Source organism: Chamaea fasciata, unplaced genomic scaffold, assembly GCF_029207755.1.
Source record: "Chamaea fasciata isolate MVZ Bird 193981 ecotype frontalis unplaced genomic scaffold, bChaFas1.0.hap1 SCAF_5, whole genome shotgun sequence".
In the NCBI taxonomy this organism is placed as follows: domain Eukaryota; kingdom Metazoa; phylum Chordata; class Aves; order Passeriformes; family Sylviidae; genus Chamaea; species Chamaea fasciata.
In genome coordinates, this window is record NW_027094090.1 from 59,808,367 (window position 1) to 59,831,326 (window position 22,960).

The 22,960-nt window shown below is 37.2% G+C and overlaps 1 protein-coding gene across 4 annotated transcripts in view; it reads right to left on the reverse strand.

Moving 5' to 3' along the window:
- GNPTAB (N-acetylglucosamine-1-phosphate transferase subunits alpha and beta) overlaps nt 1–22,960 on the reverse strand; it is a 39,789-nt gene that overhangs the window by 9,337 nt on the left and 7,492 nt on the right. For 3 of the 4 annotated variants that reach the window (XM_066183912.1, XM_066183914.1, XM_066183913.1), the window contains exons 3-15: nt 19,932–20,051; nt 18,270–18,311; nt 17,320–17,525; nt 16,537–16,601; nt 16,208–16,342; nt 10,350–10,511; nt 8,502–8,681; nt 7,343–7,513; nt 5,553–5,676; nt 4,613–4,816; nt 2,539–3,647; nt 1,340–1,539; nt 854–1,073 (exon numbers count right to left, since the gene is read on the reverse strand). In XM_066183912.1, coding sequence (XP_066040009.1) covers nt 854–1,073; nt 1,340–1,539; nt 2,539–3,647; nt 4,613–4,816; nt 5,553–5,676; nt 7,343–7,513; nt 8,502–8,681; nt 10,350–10,511; nt 16,208–16,342; nt 16,537–16,601; nt 17,320–17,525; nt 18,270–18,311; nt 19,932–20,051 — 2,938 coding nt within the window. Of the gene's footprint in view, nt 1–853; nt 1,074–1,339; nt 1,540–2,538; nt 3,648–4,612; nt 4,817–5,552; nt 5,677–7,342; nt 7,514–8,501; nt 8,682–10,349; nt 10,512–16,207; nt 16,343–16,536; nt 16,602–17,319; nt 17,526–18,269; nt 18,312–19,931; nt 20,052–22,960 lie in introns of those variants that run through there. The other variant, XM_066183915.1, reaches the window with a different exon arrangement.

A 22,960-nucleotide genomic window follows, 5' to 3' on the forward strand; every position in this document is an offset into this window, starting at 1 on the left:
GAGTTTAATTGAGACCAGATAAAATATGACTTGATACCATTTTTATTTAAAATTAAAAGCACATCTCTACTAATAATGTCAGGACAGTACAGAGTTCCCAAATTAACACTGGCATATTAAATTCCAAATCAAGTAGACAAACAGAAGAGTTATCTGCAAGGACAGGAAGATTTTCTGATTAATGTACAGGCCAGGAACACACTAAAGCAGAGCTGTGTTCTAACTATGCCAACGATTTTGTGCCCTGTGTCACAAACAAATTGTTTCATTGGTTTGTGTCATTCCCTATCTGTAAAACAAAAAACCTTTTTGCTTGCAAAAGCATTTTGTTCTCTACCTGTATGTTTAAGAATGCAAGTCATACAAAAACCATGTCTCTGTTTATGAGATTCCTAGAACAGAAGCATTAATCTTTGTATATGATCATACTATTTGCTAGTATGACTTGCTTGCTATCCTTTTGCTCAGTTCTTTCTTTAGGCCACAAGCTCCTCAGGGCAAGAACTATCTTTTACTATGTACAGAAACTACAGTAAGCACAGCAGGATCCAACTCTTGGCACTGAACTTTTTTTTGGACAAACTCACACTTTCTTCTTGAACTCAGACAGCAGTGAGCCATTTTTCTGAAGCTGCTAGAACTCAGTTTACAGACTCCACAGAAAAAACAATCAAACAATGGTAAAGAGAACAAAATAGAACACAATGCTATATTTTCCAGGTAATATTTAAAATTTGCCAAATGCTACTGATGCTACAAGCAAGGATAAAAATTTGACTCATTTTATTTTAACCATTTGGGACTTTAAAACTGAAGTTGTTCTAGAAGTTAATCAGTAAGGAGGAAAGAGTACCTGCAAACTCAATGGTAGTTCATGGATCCTCGTAGCCAGCGTGCGAATCTCTCGGTCAGACAAGATGCCTGACTGGTCTGTATCAACTTCATCAAAGATCTGAGAAATGTTCAGGGGCTGAACTGCACTCATAAGATAGTAGAAATATGAGAAAGCAAACTGCATGTCTTCAGAGTGACGCACTTTGTGAAATGATGTCTTGTCAAACTCCTCAGGAAACCTAGATAAGAATGAAAACTCATTTAGCACTCTAATTTTTTGAGGAAAACATTCCTTACCCAAAAATAAATTCTTATACAGAATTTTGAAAGTGCCTCAAAAATCTCATTGTATCCCAACTATCATGTTGTAATAAATTTCTTATTTACTTTTCCAAAATATAATTTTGATGAGTAGCTATTAACACACTAGAAAAGGCCACAGCAAAGCAACAGAAAGGTAGAATTTCCCACAGTTTTACATTATTACAAGCAAAACCACACTCACATATCCTGGAGCTCTTGCATAACAGTACGGTCAATCATGTGAGGCATATGAGCAGGGACTTTACGAGATGTAAATCCAAACTTGCTGTTTAACAGCTTATTCACGTATCGAAGGGAATCAGCAAATGTATCTTTCAGCTGCCTTCCAAAATGTTTACCTTCAGTAAAGTATGACATTTGTTTGAGTAATGACTCTTCTTCCTAAAGAGCGGGACAGGCATAAATCTAGGTTACATTACTGAAAGAGTCAGGAAACACTAGACACACAGGAAAAATGACATTTCAGCCAGCTGCCGACTTTTTCCGTATCTGAAAATGGGAAGAAAACTTTTTAATATTTTTCTTCATATTCCTTAGATCTTCCATTAAAAAGAAATAAAAGCAACTTTTCTTCAAGTTTTCTTGCTTTGAGGAAAACTATAAAAGCCTTCCTTAATATTTGTGCTCGGAAACCTCACACATACTAAGGGCCCTATTTGTCATCAGATTTATTTGTACTACTGCCTGTTTTTCAGATTATCCATCCATATTTGATAATTTGAAATCCTATAGTATAAAGATTCTTCATACAAAATTCAATGTCAGATGAACACAGAGAGAAGAAATAGTCTTTTTAAAACATAGCCCTTTGCTATGTGAAATAGGGCAAAGCAGCTGCTACCAACTAAAGCACAGCATCTTCTCTTCTAGAGCTTTTCAAAAATGCCAAAATGCTTAGGACCGAAGCAGAGGAAATTTCCTATATATTTTCTTGATACAATCTAGATAAACAGTTTCTTTGCAGACTTTCAATTTAACTTTTAGAATTTAAGTATTTATCATTATACCTATTTCCTGCATTTTTTAAACATAAACTGAATCCATACCTCCATCAATGCAATCAAAACTTAAGCTTTCTGTTATAGTGCTATATGTGTATGAGCAATAGCCCTGTGACAACATACAACAGACAAAAATGTATTTGACCAAGAAAGGGCAGTAGAAAGGGAACAGAAATAGTTATTTGGCTTTTACCACCTAGCTAAGAGAGGCCCAGATCATAAACAAGTCATATTTTATGTGAAAAGTATCTTTTAAAAAAATCCCAGCATTTGCCGCAAAGGCAAAGCACATTTCAAATGTCTAAATCATATCAACAGTATTCCAAGAAATGCAGAAAGATGCAACTATTCCAATAAGGAATGACATTAAGATACTCACATCAAGAAGGTCTTGGAAATACTTCTTTTTCTCCCACGGCAAAAAGCCTTGGTAACTTCCAGCATAAGACTGTAATTTTCTTCCCACTAGCCCCTCCTTTATATTTGCGTCCACCTGCTCATGCCCTTTCACTCCTTCCATCCCCTGTGCACCTTCTCCAGTAACAAAATTCCCAGTATGTTTTGATTTCTGTGTTTCCCTTAATATGAGTGCATTCAATACTTTGTCTCGAGTTTCATTTTTTTTCCCTATGCTCTGGGAGGGAAGTACGGCTTTACGCTGTACTTTATAAACATGTTTATTTGTACTCGTTGTCACAACAGTCTCATTTGTACCCGTAAGCCTCGAAGGAACTTCTTCCTTTGCTTTTACAGGTTTTTTTTGGCCATCATTTACATCTTTATAAGGCTTCTCCCAGCTGCTCTGGTTCCTCTGATCTTCTGAATGATTATGCATGCCCTTTTCTTCCAGGCCTACAATACTCTTTGCTGTGGTTAAAAACTGGAAAGGTCTCAGGAGAGCAGCCTTGGATAGGTTATATCCTTTCTGAGTTATATCACCATTCAGTAGTTTTAAGTCCAGTTTCTGCAGTGCTAGCTGGACATGCTCAGGAAGAAGAGACACATTTACTGATGGGATTATCAACTCTTCAGGTGCACTCTCTTTTGTGCCATTTCGACGTCTCCTGACTCTTGGAAAGCGTTTTTCTTCTGGAATATCTTCAAATATCATTTCAGCTTCTGGTACTGAAGTTACACTTTTAAAATCAGAGCTGGATTTTTGCACAGAAGTTGTGTTCTGTTTTGGTTCCTCCCTAGTATCAACTTCAACAGCTATTTGCATTTTAAATTCTTCATCATTTTTATTTAGGAACGTAAGGTTGAGATAGATCACAGTTGTGTTCATGCCACTATGCATGATTAGGTGGATAGTTTTCCATTTGTTCGCAACTGAAGCATGTCGGATAATTGGATTATCGCTGTAGGAACCCTCAATTCCTTTCTTGGCTATTTCACTGAAGCTGAAGTAGGGCAGACATTCACCTTTGGGAATAACATAGTAGGTCTGATTAAGCTGAAGCATCACCTTGTACATTTCTTCAAAGTGATCTGGAAAAAAAAACAAACAAGAAACAAAACAAATTTCTGTCAATTTTCAGCATGCCATTTATCTTTCACTCTTTTTAAAATTAAAAAAGAGTGAAATATTTTTAAATTTCACTCTTTTCTAAAAAGTGAAAACATTTTAAAATTTCTGAATTTTAAAAGCTTTCTGAAAGAACACTTACTCTAGTTTCCAGCTTCTTGCTTACTTATCTACAATAATGGATGACTAGAACATACTCAGATATATAAAGCTACCAGACTCTCCCATGCTAATGATAAAAGCCAGTATAATTCATCACTCTTTCAGTCTCTACCTGAAGAGCCTAAAGTGTCTTATTATCATGTCACTTAAAATTATATATCAGTCTTAAGTAGCTTGCCCATATTACATTTTTGCCACATTTTAGGAGAGTAATGTTAAAACAGCTGGAGTTCACTGCGACAGTTCTGAATCTTGATTTGAAATTTTCAAAATCAGATAGGCTGAAAGGAACTTCTCCCTCCCACAGCAGAACACAGATTATCTGTCATCTCCTAGATGAACAAAACCTCACTGCTAGCAATAGAATCACCAGAAACACATTTGTCCCAGCTGAAATGCAGGGGACCCTCTGCTCTTCCAAACAGGACAAATCCTTCTCCTGCATATACCAGACAGCACTTCCAATCACTTTGTTCACTCCCTGCTAATCTTTCATATCCAAATGAACTTCAGACCAGTTCACTTGTGACTGAAAGCAGCCTTTGACAAGAGCCCAGAGCCAGACTTGAACTCACACTGTCAGCATCAGAGAGGTTCTTTAAAGTTTTTAACTGCTAATTGAATCATCAATTCAACTGTCCTTAGTCAGGTAAAGATGCTATTACAGGACACCTTAGCCCAATTTGAGAGTAATGATGAACCAAGAGAGGTCAGGCAATTCAAGAGAATCCCCATAGGAAGCTCATGAGCAATGCTTTTTACATACCCTGGCCACAGTCACCAGCATCAAATCCACATGAGAGGACATTGCAGGCCTGGTCACAGAATTTGTCAGCTAGCCAGGAATTAGCACAGCCTTGGTTACAGTATGAAACACCACTTATTCCTGCTCCAAACTGCCATGGTGGCCCATTCCCAATACCTCCAACTGCACCTCCACCAGCAACATAGCGACTACCCCCACTGTTACCTAGAGAAAAAAGAAAAAACAAACCCACCAGAAGTAAGAATTTCAAATAACAGAAGAGAAACACATTTAGGCCACCATGTTAAAGCTAGACTGAAGACTAAACAATCATCAGTGAAATTAAAAAGGGGAAAATCCTAACTAGACCTCTGTGAGTTTGTGCATACTATAGATTTTACTCTCAGTGTAGAAGTTCAGGAATCAAGCGAAAAGGGTATCCAAAGTGCCAACATATTTTGTCTTAACTTCAAAAAGACAGGCAGAAAACTGATTACTACTCCTTGTTCTTGCAGTCTTGATTTTACAGCCTCCCAGAAAGGTATCACTTCCTCAACCCAGAAGTACCACTTCATTTTATTACACTGCAGTCCTGAAAATTTAATCTAGGAACTAATAGTGCAGCTTCACAATCCATTATTATTTGGATTCTGAGTCCAAATAACATATAATACTGTATATTATTAATATATAATAATTAAAATTTCAGAACCCCTTCTTTCAGCTAGTCAAATTTGATACCTAAAGAAAGACTATCCTATGCCCTACTATATCCTGTCATTTTCCATAGAAATTTGTATTTTGCAAGGAATAAGGTAAATCTGCAAGTCAACCTTTTTTAATTTTTTATTACTAAAGGAGGCAAATTCTGTAGTTATATGAAAAAGACAAATTACAGAATTATTCTTGTAAGGAAAAATAGACAGTTCCCTCTTTCATAAATTAAACATTGCTGTCTTACCAATGCAATCACCTCCATCCCAATCACATGCAGAGTTATTACAGGCTTTATCACAGTAACCATCTTTAATCCATGAGCCAGGACATCCCTCAGCACAGTTAGGCACAGGCCAAGTCAAGTACACCTGGAACAACAAAACAGTCTGAGACAAGGACTGGTAAATAGAAGTCAAATGAGCTTGTTTCTTTGAATATGGAGACTTAGAATAATGTCTCCTTGTGTACAGTGTCGTTAGATTCCACAGAGCTTGGCAAACAGCATTCACACCCCATTGCCTGTGAAGTAAATGTTATCCCCTTCAAAGGGAAGGAAGAACAGAAGAATTCCCAAGGCCATACAGCAAAATAGCAACAGGCAGAAATGGCAAATGGGACTTCCCAAATCTACTTCTGCAAACCTATTCCAATGAAAACTAATATCTTCTCTTTTGTCAGATAGGAAGGGTGAACTTAAACTCTGAAATAGCTCTGCTGTTCACTCATTCTTCTGACTCAAAATGTTTCTTTAGTACTAACCAGTCATGAGATAAGCAGCACATGTTGAACATAATCCCTGAAGCATCTCATCCTCTATGACTTAAATAATCCTAAGAATTGGCAGGATAAAAAAAAAAGTGTGTGTGTTCTTTCAACTGAGGAGGCATTAAAAACCCCACACATTTTCCTTTAGACTTCATTGTTTCAAGATTTTAGCAGCACATTTCCTACACTAACACTTGCTGATCAGGTTATCACAAACAGCACTGCACCTAAGATAACTTCATCATCATAACTGGAATGAATAACAAAAGAACAATACAAATGCTGTAACAACATGGCTTTGTCATATAGTATATGTCTCCATCCTTAGAGACTTAAAACAACTAAAAGCCTCCTAACATCCTCAAGTACTGAAACAGTTACTTTAATGTAGCTTTAACTGATTTTGCTCAACCCTTCTATATGCAAGCATGCATATCTTCCTGCATAAAATGCTTAATTCATTGGTCTCTGGTGCTTTGCGTACTCACTGCTGGAATAGAAATAGTAATATATAAATCTTCAATTTTTTCCTCCATGTCACTCTTGTAAATCAAGCTAATGGATGAAAACCCTCCTGGCAGCCAGTTTTTATGCATAACCATTGCTAATGTTTCCTCAGTCTGCTTTCCTTACTTAAGCCCCAGTTGATGATAATGGGTTTGTTGAAAGACTACATTAGTTTACACTCATAAATGTGGAACAATATCTATTATTTTAGCAAACAATTATATATATAGTATATATATTATATGATTGTACATAAATTGGGCATTATGGGTGGCTGAAGAGAGGCAATTAATGGTAGACTTCAATATTAGACCAATTCAAATGTTATCTGACCTCAGTGTTCCCACAGAAAAGTTGATTCTTGTTTGTTTTGAGTATTTCCCACAAAACAATTTACAAGGAGGGAAGACTGGCAACTGCCAAACACCCCATCAGTCTTACCAGCACTCCAATAGAAAGCAGGAGAATTAGTGAATAACACTGAAACTAAAGTGAATCCTGACAGAGGAACCATTATAACCATCCAAACGTAGGAGTGAACGTGAAAAAGAGTAATCCTACAAACACAGCACACATACGAATACAGAGAAGAGCCTTCCACACCCTCAACCTTAGCCAACAGCTCTCTAGTTAAGAACAATGAACCTTTAGAGATAAAAGGCGGAGTGAGTGCTCTCCCTTTCAAAGTAGCATTCCTTTGACTTTTATCATAAGAGTAGAAAAGTTCTACTTCCACTGAAATATCTTTTCATAACAGCTTACCTTTTGACCTTTAGAGTGACTGTAAAAATCATCAGGCCAAACATCCTTCCCAAACATAACATCATCATTGAGATAAATAAACTTCTGAGAAAGGCCACTGATACGATGAATATGACTTTCAATAGCTGGTGAACTGAAGGTAGGCAAGTGACTCACATTCTGAAATATTTCCTAAAAGAAGAAAATCCCCCACAACCAAAAACTGTTTCAGTCAGGCACACAAACACTTCATACTTATCTACTAAAAAAAACTTACCAAGAACGAGGACAGATAGATACAAAAGACAAAAAGATATTAAAAAGGAAAAAAAAAAAGAAAAAAAAAAAAGACTTGAATATCTCTTTTTCCCCACACAAAACCATTTTCAGTTCTGCTGCTTAACTAAGAAACTGCACCTGATTTCACGAAGTCTCAAACTTTCACACATTCCTCTTTCAGTGAGTACTGGACCAGTCTCAGAGTACACATTTATAACTCTCATGAATTTCAGGCTGCACAGAATTTTGAGCAAAGTCAACCTGTTGCAGTATTCAAAAAGTCAGGATTGTTCTATCTTTTTCAAGTAACTTCACCAGCAGAAGTTGAGTAAGCATCTCTTTAGCACTTCAGTTGTGCAGAATTCCTATGGCATGTCCAGATGCCAAAATTACTTGTAATAAGCTACTAGAGAATTTGGTTTCACTTATTCAGGAAGCTTGAAGGATTCCTCTTCTCTTTTTAAATAACATTTTTAGAATGCATAGCTACTTTATTTGTAACCATCTTCTTAGTTCCAGTAATTGTAATCTATCCTATCCTATCTCAACACGAGCTTATTAGGTTATTACTGGTTCTGAGAGACTGTTTATAGATTCAGATTACATTTTCTTCTCCCCAGATTTTTATAAATAGACTCTATAAGGAAATTAGACCTGGGCATATGTTAGCTGAAGCCTTAATATTTGGAAGAGTGTGCTAAATACAGGCTTGATATACATTCAGCTATCTGTTTAGCCAGAATATAAGGACATACATAATAAAACCCTGGGTGAGACAGGGAAGAGGTTGTCACTTCTTCCAAATAAACTCATCGTTTTGCTGCAAGAGGAGAACTGCATTTCAAATCAAACAGGATATCTTTGCTGGCCCTTTCACTGTGGCAGTTTTGTTGAGTTTTACCTGATGTGTCACAATAGTTATCCGAGGATTATCCAGGTTAAGCCAGGAAGGAATCTGCCCGTTGGTGACGATGAAAATATGCCGTACCCAAGGGGCGTGTCTCTCTATTGATCGCAACGAGTACCGCAGCTCTTCATTGTCCTCAAAGCGGCTGGCAGAAACATCTTCATCCTGCTTGGACTACAAAAACAAAAAAAATCCTTTCTTAGATTTTAAACAGAACACTTAAGTTCTTATGCAGCTAGGTAAGGACAGTGTGCTTTGGCATATGGGTGCATAAGCACTTCAGGAGTTAGACATTCAAAAATAAAAGGTATGTTGATAGTAACCATTATTCTCACAAAGAATCATATTCTTCCAAATTATCATGGTGAATAATGCAGTGTTCTGACATCACTGGCTGATCACCTGGTATCATTAGGATGTCTGCTGACCATGCTGAAAGATGTTCTTGAAGAACGAAGCAGAAAAAACACCCCTCCTGCATTTCAAACCAGTAACATCACCTTTCAGAAATCCAGTTCCAAGAGGCTAGGGCCTTGCAAGTACATTGCATCATAAGCTGTATATAAATGTCACCTAATATAGATATACTGGAAGTGTCATGATGTAGCTGCTCTTTACTTATCCCCTGCTCTATTGTTTTAAAGAATTTAGGCAGGAGAAAATGAACAAAACTTAGCCTAATATTCACTATCAAATAGCTAAATGTTTCCATAGATTTTATTAAATAGAAAACGTTTCCGTTAGAAACTCATCAGTTAGGTAACAAATTTAGGTTACAGGACAGTGAAATATATATTTCTTTTCCAATTCATGTGAACTTAATGGCCTCTCCCAAAAACAACAAGTAAGGCTGCCTTTTTCTAAAGGCCAAATGAAACAGAAAACTCAAGAAAATAGTTGAATGCTTAATAATTACCATTTTCACTGCAGATTCTACACACTATATGTAAATTTTCTAGTATGAACAGTAATACAGTTTTCAGATTCACAAAAAGAGTGACAACTGAAAACATCTTAGCAACACCAGCAGCCACTGGGTAGGTGCCCATTCACAAAATTAAGTGTAATTTCAACATGGGGAAATGTAAAGTTTGAGCTCGGGCTTGGTATTAACTAGGAAGATTCCCCCAGAAGTCCATATCACAGGATACAAAGAGAGACTGCAAGCTTTCCAGGAGTGGGCACACTAACCATGCCACTTGACATTTACCCTTAAATTAAATTCCAGCAATCCAAAGATTACAGAATATCTTATCTTGAAACAGACACCTTGTTTTTTAATTTCCTGTTCTTAAACCAAACATCCTTCATTGTACCAAAAGCATTTGAAGTAAACCTCTTTTCCTTACAGATACCTGTATTTCAGGACTTCAACATTTTTGAAAGAGAAGCAATTAGCACTTGCTCAGCATAAATGATGCTGCAAAGGAAAAAATGTTTCAGAAATATATTAGGAACGAGATAATCATGTTTGTTAAAAATCCCTCTATGTCCCCACACAAGAAGCCTGCTTATCTGCCAGTCAGGATCAGTTAAGCCTTTCAGGACTTGAATGCACACAGCTTTATCAGAACATGTGCAGAGGGCAACATTTTTCTCTTAGTAGAGAACATGAAAATTTAAATTAAATACCACACTGTTTGATCCTTCTTTCCTTCCCATTGATTTGAGAACTAGACAGTGTTCTTGTGATGTTTCATTACAAGGTAATAAATATTTGATTCTTAATGCCTCCAAGCTTCTGGAAAAAAAAAATCCATGTTCCTTGTCATTGACTAGTTAGCCTTTACTTGCAATTTTGGAATGTTGTAACATTAACCTGCTGTAAGAGAATTTACCCACCTGACTGACAGAGCTGAGGTCCCACAGTAAATAAGCAGGATTAAGCGTCAATTCTTTCCCATCTATAGTCATGTTTTTCTTCGCTTGCTTGTTCAGTTCTTGGAAACCCTTGGGGTTATTCAGTTGTAAGAGAGCCACGCTGGCTTCTGAATAGAGCTGCAACTATACAAGCAGAGAAAACAACTCCAGCAGCACTCTTCAATCTTTTTGTTGTATTATTTTTACTAGAGTTACTTATAAGAATGACTGGTAAGCACTCTTTTCAAAGAGCTACAATTTTGTAAAAACACAAAAAGAGGTAGTAAAACGTGAACTAAAAAACATTTAAAGATACAAAACATTATGCTTAATTTCCACTTTCCAAAGTAAATGTCCCTTTACATAATAATCCAGCAACAGTAAACCTTTTCATGTTTTAAATATTTTGGGAGTAAATGAACAGTAAGTCCCCATCCTTTCTCTGTCTGTCACTCCGATAACAAAATCCGCATTTTCATGAATTCAATTAACACTTTATTATATGACTGAAAGAATTATCCTTTTTTTTCCCATCTTAAACAAGGAACAATCTTCCCAGAAAATTAGGGCACTGATGTATCGTCACTGTCAGAAGCGTGAAATGTTCAGAATGGTTTACAGTTAGTTCAACCTACAGCTCTGAAATCTGAGATACAAAGGGCTCCAGACCTAATCCATGTGGGTCTCCAAGTCCTTAGTGCTCATTGCCAATATGCTGCTAAGGTCATTTCTTAGTTGTGGACTGTTTGATCTGTTTGCTGTTTTTATCTCTTGCCACCAGTAACTCTGCGTATCAGATTTCATAATGCACAGGATCAGGGGCTTGCACTACACACCCTAACAGTGAATATAGTTTACAGACCACAGGGCATCAAAGCAGCTCCCGAGGAATATGGCACAACCCAGTAAATGCTGTGTTTGCTATACAAAGCAGGATGAGCAGACCCAATCAAGCTAAAAGCAGGACTGCACTTTGATTTTCCAAGTGCATGCATTCAACAGTCTAATTAAGAATAAACACAGTTAATCATTATTATTTATTTGATGCTATGCTTAATTTTTATTCCTTCAGGCAACATAAGACAACCACATCTACCAAATTTTCAGTATAAATACAATACATAAGCTATCAAATTTGAATAATCATGTTCAAAAAAGCAAAAACATTACAGTTCCCTTCATAACTTAGAGTTCTAAGTGGGTTTATTTCTTTATTTTTCATTAAATCTCACCCTTTCTGCTCATTTTAAAACAACACTTGTCCCCAAGTTAGCAGCCCTTCCCTTAGCGAGACCAGCTGTTCCACTTGTGACATTTTAAAGCTGTTGATGCTTTGACTCATATGCTATTTGAGATCTTTCGATCTGACTTATGAGGCCTGTCATTAGAAAAATCTGATAAATCTCAGACCTTCCAGGGAATCATCTGAACTTATGGATGGAAAGGATGGCTTCAGTAGCTAAATGGCTGAGGTACAGTTACGGACTGCAGGCAGCAACCTCCAAAAATACCAGCACTGAAATGCTGCAGATTGCAAAGCTGCCAGCACTGGGTATGTGCTTTATTTAGCAATACAACAGTGTCACACAGTCCCTTAGAATCTGTCTTGTAAATCATACATACAACAAACCAAAAATACTACCATCTTAGAGCTTTGATAGCATGTAAGAACATTTAGTTTCTCTTTAACTTGCTCCCAAACTTGGCAAAAAGGCACCTGTACTACAAACTCCTAATTAGATTTATTACAAACACTTACCCCACACTAACAAAGAATACATGCTGTAATTTTTTTAATTTGTAATATTCCAAGCACACACAGGAAGCAGTGGAAAAACTTGTTCCATTTCTCAGCATCAGTTTAGCTAAACCCTGCACTGAACAGATCATTTTTATTACATCAAAGTGGGGGTTTTTCCCAGTCATATCTTTTGAAGAAACCAGTCTCTTCCTAAGCAGGTTATCAATAAAGTTAAACTTAAGTGAAATTATCTGGTGAAGTAACTAACTAGATTCTAATAAATTTCAAGGTCTGCTCGCTGCATTTTGTTGCTGGTACATTCAAAATGGAATTGTCTCCTGGCAGATTTTTTAACATCTCACAGGTATCAACCTCTTCTCTGTAGAGAGGGATGCCATCACCCATTCCCTTAAAATATTACCTTCCAGAGAACATCTTCATCCTGTCAAAACAGGTCAGCAGATCTGAAGATATTGTCAAAATAGAACAGGAGAACAAGAAAGTAGATGCAGAGAGTCAGTGACCGGTGAGCCTCTGCTAATGTAAGTGGGCAGAGAACACACCTTGCAGGCACACACCCAGAACACCACTGGGACACATTTTCATCATACACTTGAAAGTGAGACAGGAAAACTGCATTATCTCCACCAGGGAACTTGAAATGCAGGTTCTCCAGCATAGAGCCAGCAAGTTTCACTTCTAGCTTACTAGACTAGGAGCCAGATGAGCTCAGACACCTCATGGAGAAGTAAATACCTTTACTTCCACTTTCTCAAGGTTAGAGGCCTCAAAACCATCTTTTTTTTAGCTGAGGTGGGACTTAGATTCCTAACCACTCCTTAAATTATTATACCCTATCTTCTAAATGACCAAAGTCGATTATTAAGGAACTAAGAAGCCCCCCTTTTCCCACAACAGTGTGGATATTGGGAAAACTCATATGCCTACATAGCAAGGGAAAGGAAGCATATGCTGAAGAGTTACAAAAAGCTTTACAAATACAGAACACTGTTGTCTTTACAAACGTATCAAGTGCCCTTTATAAGATGACATAGTAGGAGGGTCATTTCTGAGTCAAAACTAATGCAATGCCTTAGGTTTTTTTTCTACAAAGCTTACTTGCTACATCTGTGCGATCTTAACACCATCTCCTGGAGCCACCTGTTTGCTGCAGAAACATTGATGAGCAGCAGTAAAAATGCCAGACCCCCCATCCTCCAGTGACGACAGCAAACATCCAACATGTGCCTGCAGTTTCCCATGTGGATTTACTTCCATTAGTAAGACAAGGTCATTAAGACATCCCTAAGTTTCTAACATAACTTGTCTACATGATGTTTGTGTGTGTCCATGTAGATTAAAGGAGATGATATTTTGCAAAGAGGGAGATCTACAAGCTCTTAGCTCTCCTTGAAGCAATCAGGATATTAAATCTTGAAGGAAAAATCAACTTGCTCCAAAAATTTTCACTACTGTGTACAATATCAGTGAAAAACTGTTACCATGACAACCTCAAAAAACCCAAAACCAAACAAATCAAGTTCTTAAACAAATGTAATTTTTAAGTTACAAGCATCTCTTTGGGCTGAACAATCGTCTCCTTTAGAAATGTAGTGAAGCTGGGGGGCAGGGGGAAGTGAAAATGAAATATGCAGTTGTTCTTCACATACAGGTCCAAGGTAAGGTCTCTGGAACCCTTAAAGAAACAGCTCAGCAGCCATCAGTGCACAACCAGAGTAACACCTCCATCTAGTGGCCTTCTAACTCTTGGTTAAGAATACATGGACAATAAAAAGCTGTCAAATATCACTTTCAACTTCATCTGTCATAACATATGACCTACAAAACCATGACCAGGAGACACACTGCTGCTCAACTTTCATCTTGAAATAAACTTCCATATCATTACATGATAGTGCAGGCCATAAGTACAGAAAATCAGTAGACTCTAACAGATATAATTCACCTTGAAAATAGATCCATTATATCATGAATCTTGACATTTTAATCACCCCTAGTTGAACTCAGCTGCTTTGCTCAGAGATTTAGGTTTTTAGAAGAACTATCTGGTCTAGACGAACAATTTTTGGTCTTCCTTGGATTTATAAGTTATTTCAACCAAACTAAAGCAATCAAACCAAAACAGCATTATCAACATACAACACAAATGCACCAGTAACTGCACTCCTCCCTTTCTCACCTTTCTTCTTTTCTAACAGCAGCATTGTTCAAAGTTTTTATTATTATTATTTCTTTACTTGTGGTGTTGAAGTGAGAAACAGTCACTTAAAAGCACACAGAAACCCATTAAGCATCAGGAGACGTCTATGAGAAAAAAGTCTAGTTCAAGCTCAGGTGCAACTTTCTTAGAACCTACCAAAGGCTTTTATAGAAATAACTACATCCAAACTTGATGTTAAAACCTTTATGCATGAAAATAAAACATTTCTTACATTCACATACGTAAGTTTTTCCATAACATATATGAATTGCTGCTATCAAGAATAGAGGACTGATTGGGAAAGAATTCACTGCTATGACCACACAGGGTATAATAATCCAAATTTAACTGCTCTAAAGCATCCATTGCTAGGAAAAGAAACATAGACAGCAAAGATGACTGGAAAGAAAACCACAGAATATTGTGGATACCTGAGAAAAATATTGTGTTTATACAGACATATATCTGCCTAACCAAATTGCAGAAGTGGAGTTCTTAGGAAAAATCAGAGTGGCAATGTTTACACACAGATAACACACCAAGGAAAAGGGAATCAGCACAAATAGATGACACATGACTGATGACAAATTAAATAACACAACCAAGACAGGGTAAGGAAAAATCATATAGAAAGATAATAGGCACAGGATGTCACTTCCATAAAGACACACAAGGAGATGAGAAACATGTCTTAGACACCTCAGAGATGTAGCCTTTATGTTCATCTGGACAGCAAGGAGCCATATGAATATCCACTGTTATTTAACTGCTGTGACACTAGAGATGCAAAGGCAAAAGAAAATACCTATTTCATCTTAAATAAGTGCTTAAAAACTCTCTCTATTAATCTGTTTCAGGGCATGTAGGAAGAGAGGCAAAAATGTGTTTACTTTGCAAGGTTTCTGCCATTAGCAAGGCTCCATGTCAGCTAACACAAGTTGGGACAAGAAAGAAGAATTTCAGATTGCATTATGTTGGAGTGTGACCATCCTATGAAAGGAATTACACAAGATAATTTCTGCAACAGAGTATGTGAGTTGTTAGCCCACCCTACCAAAAGAAAAAAAACAAAAGGGAAAAGGACTTTATGGCTTGTTCTTGGTGCTCAGATGAACATGAAGTGAATTAGCCCATATTACACGTGTACATCAGACTAATGAGAGCAAATTACCTATGGACTGCCATCCCATTATCTCTGCTAACTCCTTCTCCTCCATAAACTCCTTGGACTCAATCCTTTTCACCCCATGAATCACATCTATCATCAGTACAAAAGCCAGTGCTTTTAACAAACTTCTTATACTTTTACCTATCCATTAAACCTGACTGTAACTTTAACAGGTTAATAGCAGGGGAGAACAGAAGGCACTATTTGGCAGTAACACAAGTTGTTTTCTGTTGCCTTCCAGCTGGGTCAGCCAAAGTGCAGCTTGCTTAAGACCCTACAGAGCACGTGGCAAAGAGAAATGCAGTGTTCAGTGCTGTTACTGTTAAGAAAACCAAGAGGGAAGAAAAAAACCTAAGAAGCTACATAAACAAAATTCTGTCACATTAAACAAGCCAGTGATCTAATATTCTACAGGAAGAAAATAGCCTCCTGCAAATGGCTGAGAGAAACTGATAAGGCTGCCTTTTAATCAGCTGCAGGCTAGCAAATGTGATGCCTAAGAACTTGCAGTCACAGAATGGACAATTGGTCTTTTGCAGGCAATTCTTTGAGTCACTATTTGCTACTCTTCACTTCTCAGGGAAGCATCATACAAAAAAACCCAGACTACTCTCAGAAATATCCTAAGTCTCCTAGGTGAGTGAGATTTCATACCTGAGCAATTTCAAAAGACCAGAACAACTAAGGCACTCTTTCCTCCAGAGCCTTACCAGTTTTACTTTAGAGGCCAGGCTCTCCGGCAGTTTTGTTCGTAGCTGGTTTGTTTCCTTGAATGTTGCTGGAAATCCACTAAGAATGGCCAAGTCTTGCATTAATACCAGACCTGGAACTTCTTTGTCCGTAGTCTAGAAACAAGATAACAGGTTATAAAGACCATTTTAAAGATAGAATAATTCACATAACAATAAGGGTTGCTCTGAAAACTTTCACTTCTTACTTCACATGAGTTACGGAAAGAGAATAGCACAGAAAATTTCTAAAAATGTACAGAACGTTTAACACATACAAAAACTAATCAACAGATTGTCAAAGTACATACCAAGTAACCCCTCCATGCTATTTGTTTGCTGTTGTCTTTTAACATTCCAGAATGGGCAGCTTCAACTAGAATACATAAAATTGCAAATCAAAAACTTCTTCCAGTATAAAGTCATTTCTTTTCTGTATTGTAGTAATCAAGAAATACTTCAGCAAATTAAAATTCTTGAATATTTATAGTGTGAAAAGTAGTCTTTATAAATAGGAAATAATTCTTGTTGGTAAAATAAAGAACAGTGGTCAGGAACTCCGTATTAAACAAAATACAAAACTCATACCTGCTCTAAGACCTAAGATGTTAAACACATGAATAATTTTGTTTGACAGTTGCCAATCCTTTGAACAAGAGCAGAACATGCAGTAAGCAAGTTACTCAAGAGCAGAACAAGCAGTAAGCATGTTATTTAAACTAGACTTCACAGCAATTAAAAGAGGATTTCTAAAACTAATCTTCCTCAGTCTAAACCCCAGCCTCTTGAGATTATCAGAGCAACACAGATATTCAGATATCAAACCTGTTTTGCAATAGCTTTTTAAAGCCCAGCACTCTAATCATCTGTAATCAGTTGTCTGGGAGGTAAGCAAACAGTATCATTAATGTCATCATTTAGAGAAACTGTTTGAGGGCAAGAGAGACACTGGATGACTTGCTAAAGTCAAACAAAAAATCAGCACCGAAATCAGTACTGGAGGAAAAAGGAAAAACAGCCCCAAAAACTAATTTACAGCAACTTAGAAAACTTGCTCTAGAAAACTGGATGCAATCTGTCAAAGAGTTTCTTACCATCCTTAGGGCTATCAAAAACAATTACAGTCACATTGGTGGAAGGATTTTTTGGTTTTGCTACAAAGAACATATTGTTAGCAGCTTGTAAAGCAGGATGAATGGACGGCAGGTCTTTCAGCGTGAAGTTGGCAGGCAGCGCAGGATCCAGGACAAGCATGGGCACTTTGATGCAGTGTGTCAGCAAACATTCCAGCTGCTTCTCACTACAGCAAAATACCAAAGGCATATTTAACACCACTAGAAAATTTAAGATAAAAATCAATCTTGGATGCAATGGGAAATGTTTTTGTAAAATCTGATTAATTATTTGTAACATTTGCTGTGGCAAGAGGAAATTATTGAAGAGCACACTTATTTTCCTGCAGAAGGCAAATATCTGACTGGTAGTGTTTAGTTCATTCCCATAACTGCCTTTTGAAAAGTTTTCAATATTTCCAAGTCTGCCCACAGAAGAGACTTTATAAAAATCTATAAATAACAAAAGGACCAAGCCAAATGACTGGGACAGACCTGGTCCTGCTGCTTCCTGGAAGCAGAGCCACAAGAGGCAGGGACCCTCTACAGACAATTACTTGCCGTGCCATGTATACAAATGGCAGGTGAAAGAAACATTGAATTTTTAATGCATAAGTACCTGGAGTTTTATGATTCAAAAGCATGACAAATTTTTCATACTCAGAGCAGGTGCTAACCCTAAACACTGACAGGGATATGCACTCCAAACTCCAGAAACTGTTATGTTTTAAGAAGCCTGTTCATATATGTCACAATAACATTACTTTTATTCAGCATATATATTATCATTCTGTCAGCTCTTGAAGTGACATAGGAAAGCCTGCATAGGCTATAGAAAACCAAACCACGCCCCCAACCAGCATCTGCTTTCAGCTAACAATGAGCAGAGAATCATTTATTCCAATTTATGCCCAAAAATCCCCAAAACTCACCTCTTCCTTGTTGGTTCTGTTGCATTCTTTCCAAGGATTTCCCTATTACAAATTTAAAACAAGGATATTAAATAACACTGAATTGACAGTAAGGAATTGAGTCTAATTTCAAATTGTTAACTGAGTCAGGGACACATTGTCAAAGCACCAATAACCCAGATAAAAATCTGCCAAGGCCTTGCCAAGGCGAGCACAGACTGACACATGCTCTTCACTGCTCACATGCAGTATGGAGCTCAAAGATGCATGGCTGTGCTGAGAACTGTGGCACCAAGACTCTGCTACCACGAATTTATAGGGTTATTATTAGGTTACTTAACAAAAGCGATGTTAATGTGAAAAACATTGGTAAGAAATCAGAATGAAGTAACCTGAAACTAGGTTGACTTGATTGTTTTGCCTAGCATAAATGTTCTGATAAGGTCTATAAAACAGCTCTTTTTATAGCAGTGCTCATTGATTTCTAAGGACATGAAAAAAATTATCTACAGGGGAGGGAACAAGGTGTCCCGGTAGATAGCCAACATGGTATAGACAGCAGTCTTATTCATAAGGTTAATCTCAACTTTCCAAATCAGTGTTATGGCAAAAAACCACATGTTTTTCCCTTCCTGAAACAGGAATCCCAGTATGAGTGATGACAAAGATAAACCCACTAATATTAACTATAAGAACTGCTAGGAAAATATTAGCATAAACCTGATAGCTTTTCAGAGCAGAGACTGTCTATGTTTAACGTAAATGAATTTAAATTTCTAATATTTCCAGTGTTTAGGTAACAAAGAAAAGATCAAGAATTTCCCTTGAGATCATACTGTCAGCTGTACCCAAACTGCAAGACATAGCATGCCAAAAATCAGATCAACCCACTAACTTGTGGACTTCTCATTATTCTGAACTAAATTATTATAACCCTTAAAATACAGACTTGTCCTTCCATTTAGCAAAATGGCAAAAACCAGATTATGTGAGTGGAGTTGCTTATCAGAAACTAAATCAATGCTTACAAGACATAATCCAAGGTATCTGCAGCAGCTTGTGTTTGTAGGCTTAGATCAGTAATTTTGCAGAACTCTAGAGCACAATCTACAACAACATATGCTGCAATACATGTCTTAGGTTCTTTAGACAAAGGCAGACTCATACCTTTATAACACGTATAAATTATTTCCCATTTCTCAGTTTCAGTATTTGTGAGATTATTAATCTAACCAATCTAAAAACAAGAACTTAAGAAACGTGCTTAGATTTTATGAAGTCCATTATAAAAAGAAATACCAGGGGGATGGGAAGAGAAAAAAGGCATGAAGAGAGGTTATATATTTGAGGCATAGTTTTATTATTATTATTTACAAACTGTTATAGAAATCAATGCAAAATGACATACAAAATGTACAGTTTTCCACATGGCATTTTACAAATTCATGACAGAGCAGCCTTAATTATTATGCTTATCTTAAACAATTTTCTAATTAGACAGTACTTGACAGTTCTAAAAGTAGAACTGAAACACGGTTTTGGGAATAATCAAATGAAGACGTGAGAAAACGTGCTTTTAATTTTCATGTTGAGTAACATGGGAAAAAATAACAACGAAGAAAACTAGTACAGCATTAGATTGCTGCTCCCAGTTAAAGGGGAAAAAAAATCTAAGATTATTACCTCATTATTTTCTGTTCTTCCTCCATCTGTTCTCTGACCTGTTGCAATTCTTTGATCAGTTCCACATCTGTGCCGTTCACCCAGGTGTACACCACATCAATTGGCATGGGTAAACAAAGCCTACATAATTCAAAGGAAAGCTACATGAGCTGTTTAATATTACATTACAAGTGTTCATGGCATCCTACAATAGCAATTTCTGTCTAACAACAGAAATACTCTGTCTGGGCTGCAAACAAGACAAAGCAAAAAGACTCTCTTTAGCTAAATATATCATGTCTTAATTATACACAAGCCTTTGACAAAACAGCACAGACATCAACCAAAAGGACACAAAGTGATTTTAACTGTTCAGTAACTAAAGGGAGTCCTAACTTAATGCTCTAAATTTCACTGACTCAAACTCATGGCCCACCTCCTTTAAACCCATCAAATATTTTTCAATGCTCAGTACCAAGACCTGAGCACATTCTTAACTCACCAACTACTTCAGACAGGACATCATGAAGCATAACTTAAATCATATTGTTGTTATTTAATTGCACAGAGCCAATAAGATCTCAGCAGGACCAGGTCTCTATCATAGGAATGTCTCTCAGATTTTATTAACAAGGCATTTCATAAAACAACAATCTAATTTGGGTCCATGAATTCAGGCTCTAGACAAGGCAGACAAATTCCTGACACAATTGAATATCCTAGATCTGTTTCTGGAGAGTTACAAATTTCCTAGCATGCATAATGCAGAGGGAAGGGGTTTGGATACCTTTTTCCTACTTTTTTAAATCAGAAGCTCCTCTACAAGGCCCACAGCTTTGTGTCAGCAGGCTACTGCCCTAGGTGAATCTGAGTCCCATATAGCAGGAGTTTATTTATTTTTTATTTAATTTTATTTAATTATTGTTTTCAAGAGTTCCAGTGGCAAGTTATTTAATACCTTCCTAAACGGTAGATGGCCTAGCAAATATTGGAAAACATCATCCTGTGACCCCATGGATCTCAGCATTAGAGAGGTTTGAAGATGTTCTCCCTCCACCCACTGCATCCTTCCAAAAGCATTCAAAGAGAGACAGAGCTTACAGGCAAGTATTTTGTCCATCTGCCCCTGCACAGCATGCCATGCAGAGAGCTTGCACCCAGCTTCGTTTTCTGCTGGCTCAGGCTCAACAAATGAAGCACAAAATTTGGTACAAGGTCAGCCAGTAGCTGGTCACAACACAATGGGCAGGAACATTTCGTACTCAATTTACCACTGTTCCTAACTGAGCTGCAACACTCAGAGGATAACGGTGGGGCATTCTGAGACAATTTGAACATCTCAGCAGCAGTGCTGCCTTCCCCAGCAGCATCACCCACAAAGTCTCTCACATCTGCAGGAAGCTACCCTTCTAGCCAAAAAAAGTCAATTTACTGAATACAATTACCCTTCTATTCAATTATTTCACTTTTTTTACCAAAGATAACTAACTTCTGGTTCATTTACAGGGCATGTTTTAAACTAAAATGTCCTCCAGAGGAGTAGAAATTCAATGGAAGGAGCTCTTCCAGCTTTTCTACATTTGTTGTGATCAGTTAAACTACTGGTTTGACAGTGCCTGGAATGTTACAGCTTGGGAAGGAGTGTTTTAGGTGGAAGCATCTGACTCAAGTCACCAGATTTCAAAAATGCCCAACCTTCAGCCTTCTGGGCAAAGTGCAGAGCTTATTTATTGGCAATTGATGGAGAGGCGGGAAGATTGATTTGGTGATCAGAATTCGATTTTACTCAGGTTTTCTAAGAACTTATATAGTATTTTAGGGAGGTTAATAATTTTTACTACAATAATTAAGTTAAAAGATCACATGAGCAACTTATGCATTTTACAACATCTTTCTTGTAGGGGGTTGATTGAATCTCTCCTCTTCCCGTAAGCAGGTTTAATCCCATCTTCTTGTAATCTCAAAATTATGTTTTTCTTCCTGCCATGGCATTCTAGTCACCAAACTAGCTATGCTAATTAAATCTGTTGTACTCTCTGTCTTGTATATTCCCACACTTCTTCACCCAGGCTTCACTGAAGAACACTGCATGTCCAAAAAACTCCGACCCTTTCTATGGTATAAGGCAATTTTGACTTCTGTGAAGCCTCTCTCCCTTTTACCATTTCCTAAATGTGTGTCTCTATGCAGTGGCACATATACCTATGTAATTTCCTACACTGCCACATACAGCCAAAAGCTAGTAAATTCCACAGAGGAAAAGCATTTTTGGTCAGATGCAGACATTTCAATTCAATCAATCCTGGCACGGCAAGCTCATTTTCCATTACCAGTGGCAACAGAGACAGACCAGTTTAAAAAAAAAAAAAAAAAAAAAAAAAAAAGTGACTTGTTTGCAGATCCACTAGTCTAATTGCTTAAAATTTATCCAAATACTCAATAAATTTTCTTAATGCACCTTTACAGCACACACTGTTTCAGAAAGTAATGCTTATCAAACATAATAATAAAAACCACATAAGCCAAGTCAATTTGTTGTTTGCAATTAAGCCAAGCAACTCTTTTAAAACTGTGCCTCTGGATTTGGCCAAAGCTCTCTGGATGGTTTCACAGCTTCCTAAAGTACACAGAGAGTTTTTATTTTCAGAAGTATGTATTGGAATTTTGCTGTAGAATGGTTTAAATGAAAAGGAACAGATACTACACTTGAGTAGCATTGTTCTCAAACACTATTTTAACATTTGGAGTCTTTTGCTGACTGTTGAAGTTCAGAGAAGCTCAAAAACTCTCTCAAATTCTGTAGCTGTGTTTCCTTCATAGGGATTCATACATTCAGTCTTCATCAGAAACACCAGTCTGGCAAATGGGTTAAGCCCAAGGTGACCTGAGTTAATTTACTAAATACAGCCACCGTTCTAATCAGCTATTTCCCTTCTTCAACAGGACTAACTTCTGGTTCATTAACACATGTGCCTCAAAGGTGCAATTTGATTCCCAGTGGGAATTATCTCAACAGCTTTCTACAGAAAACCATCACTTTGGAAACTTCC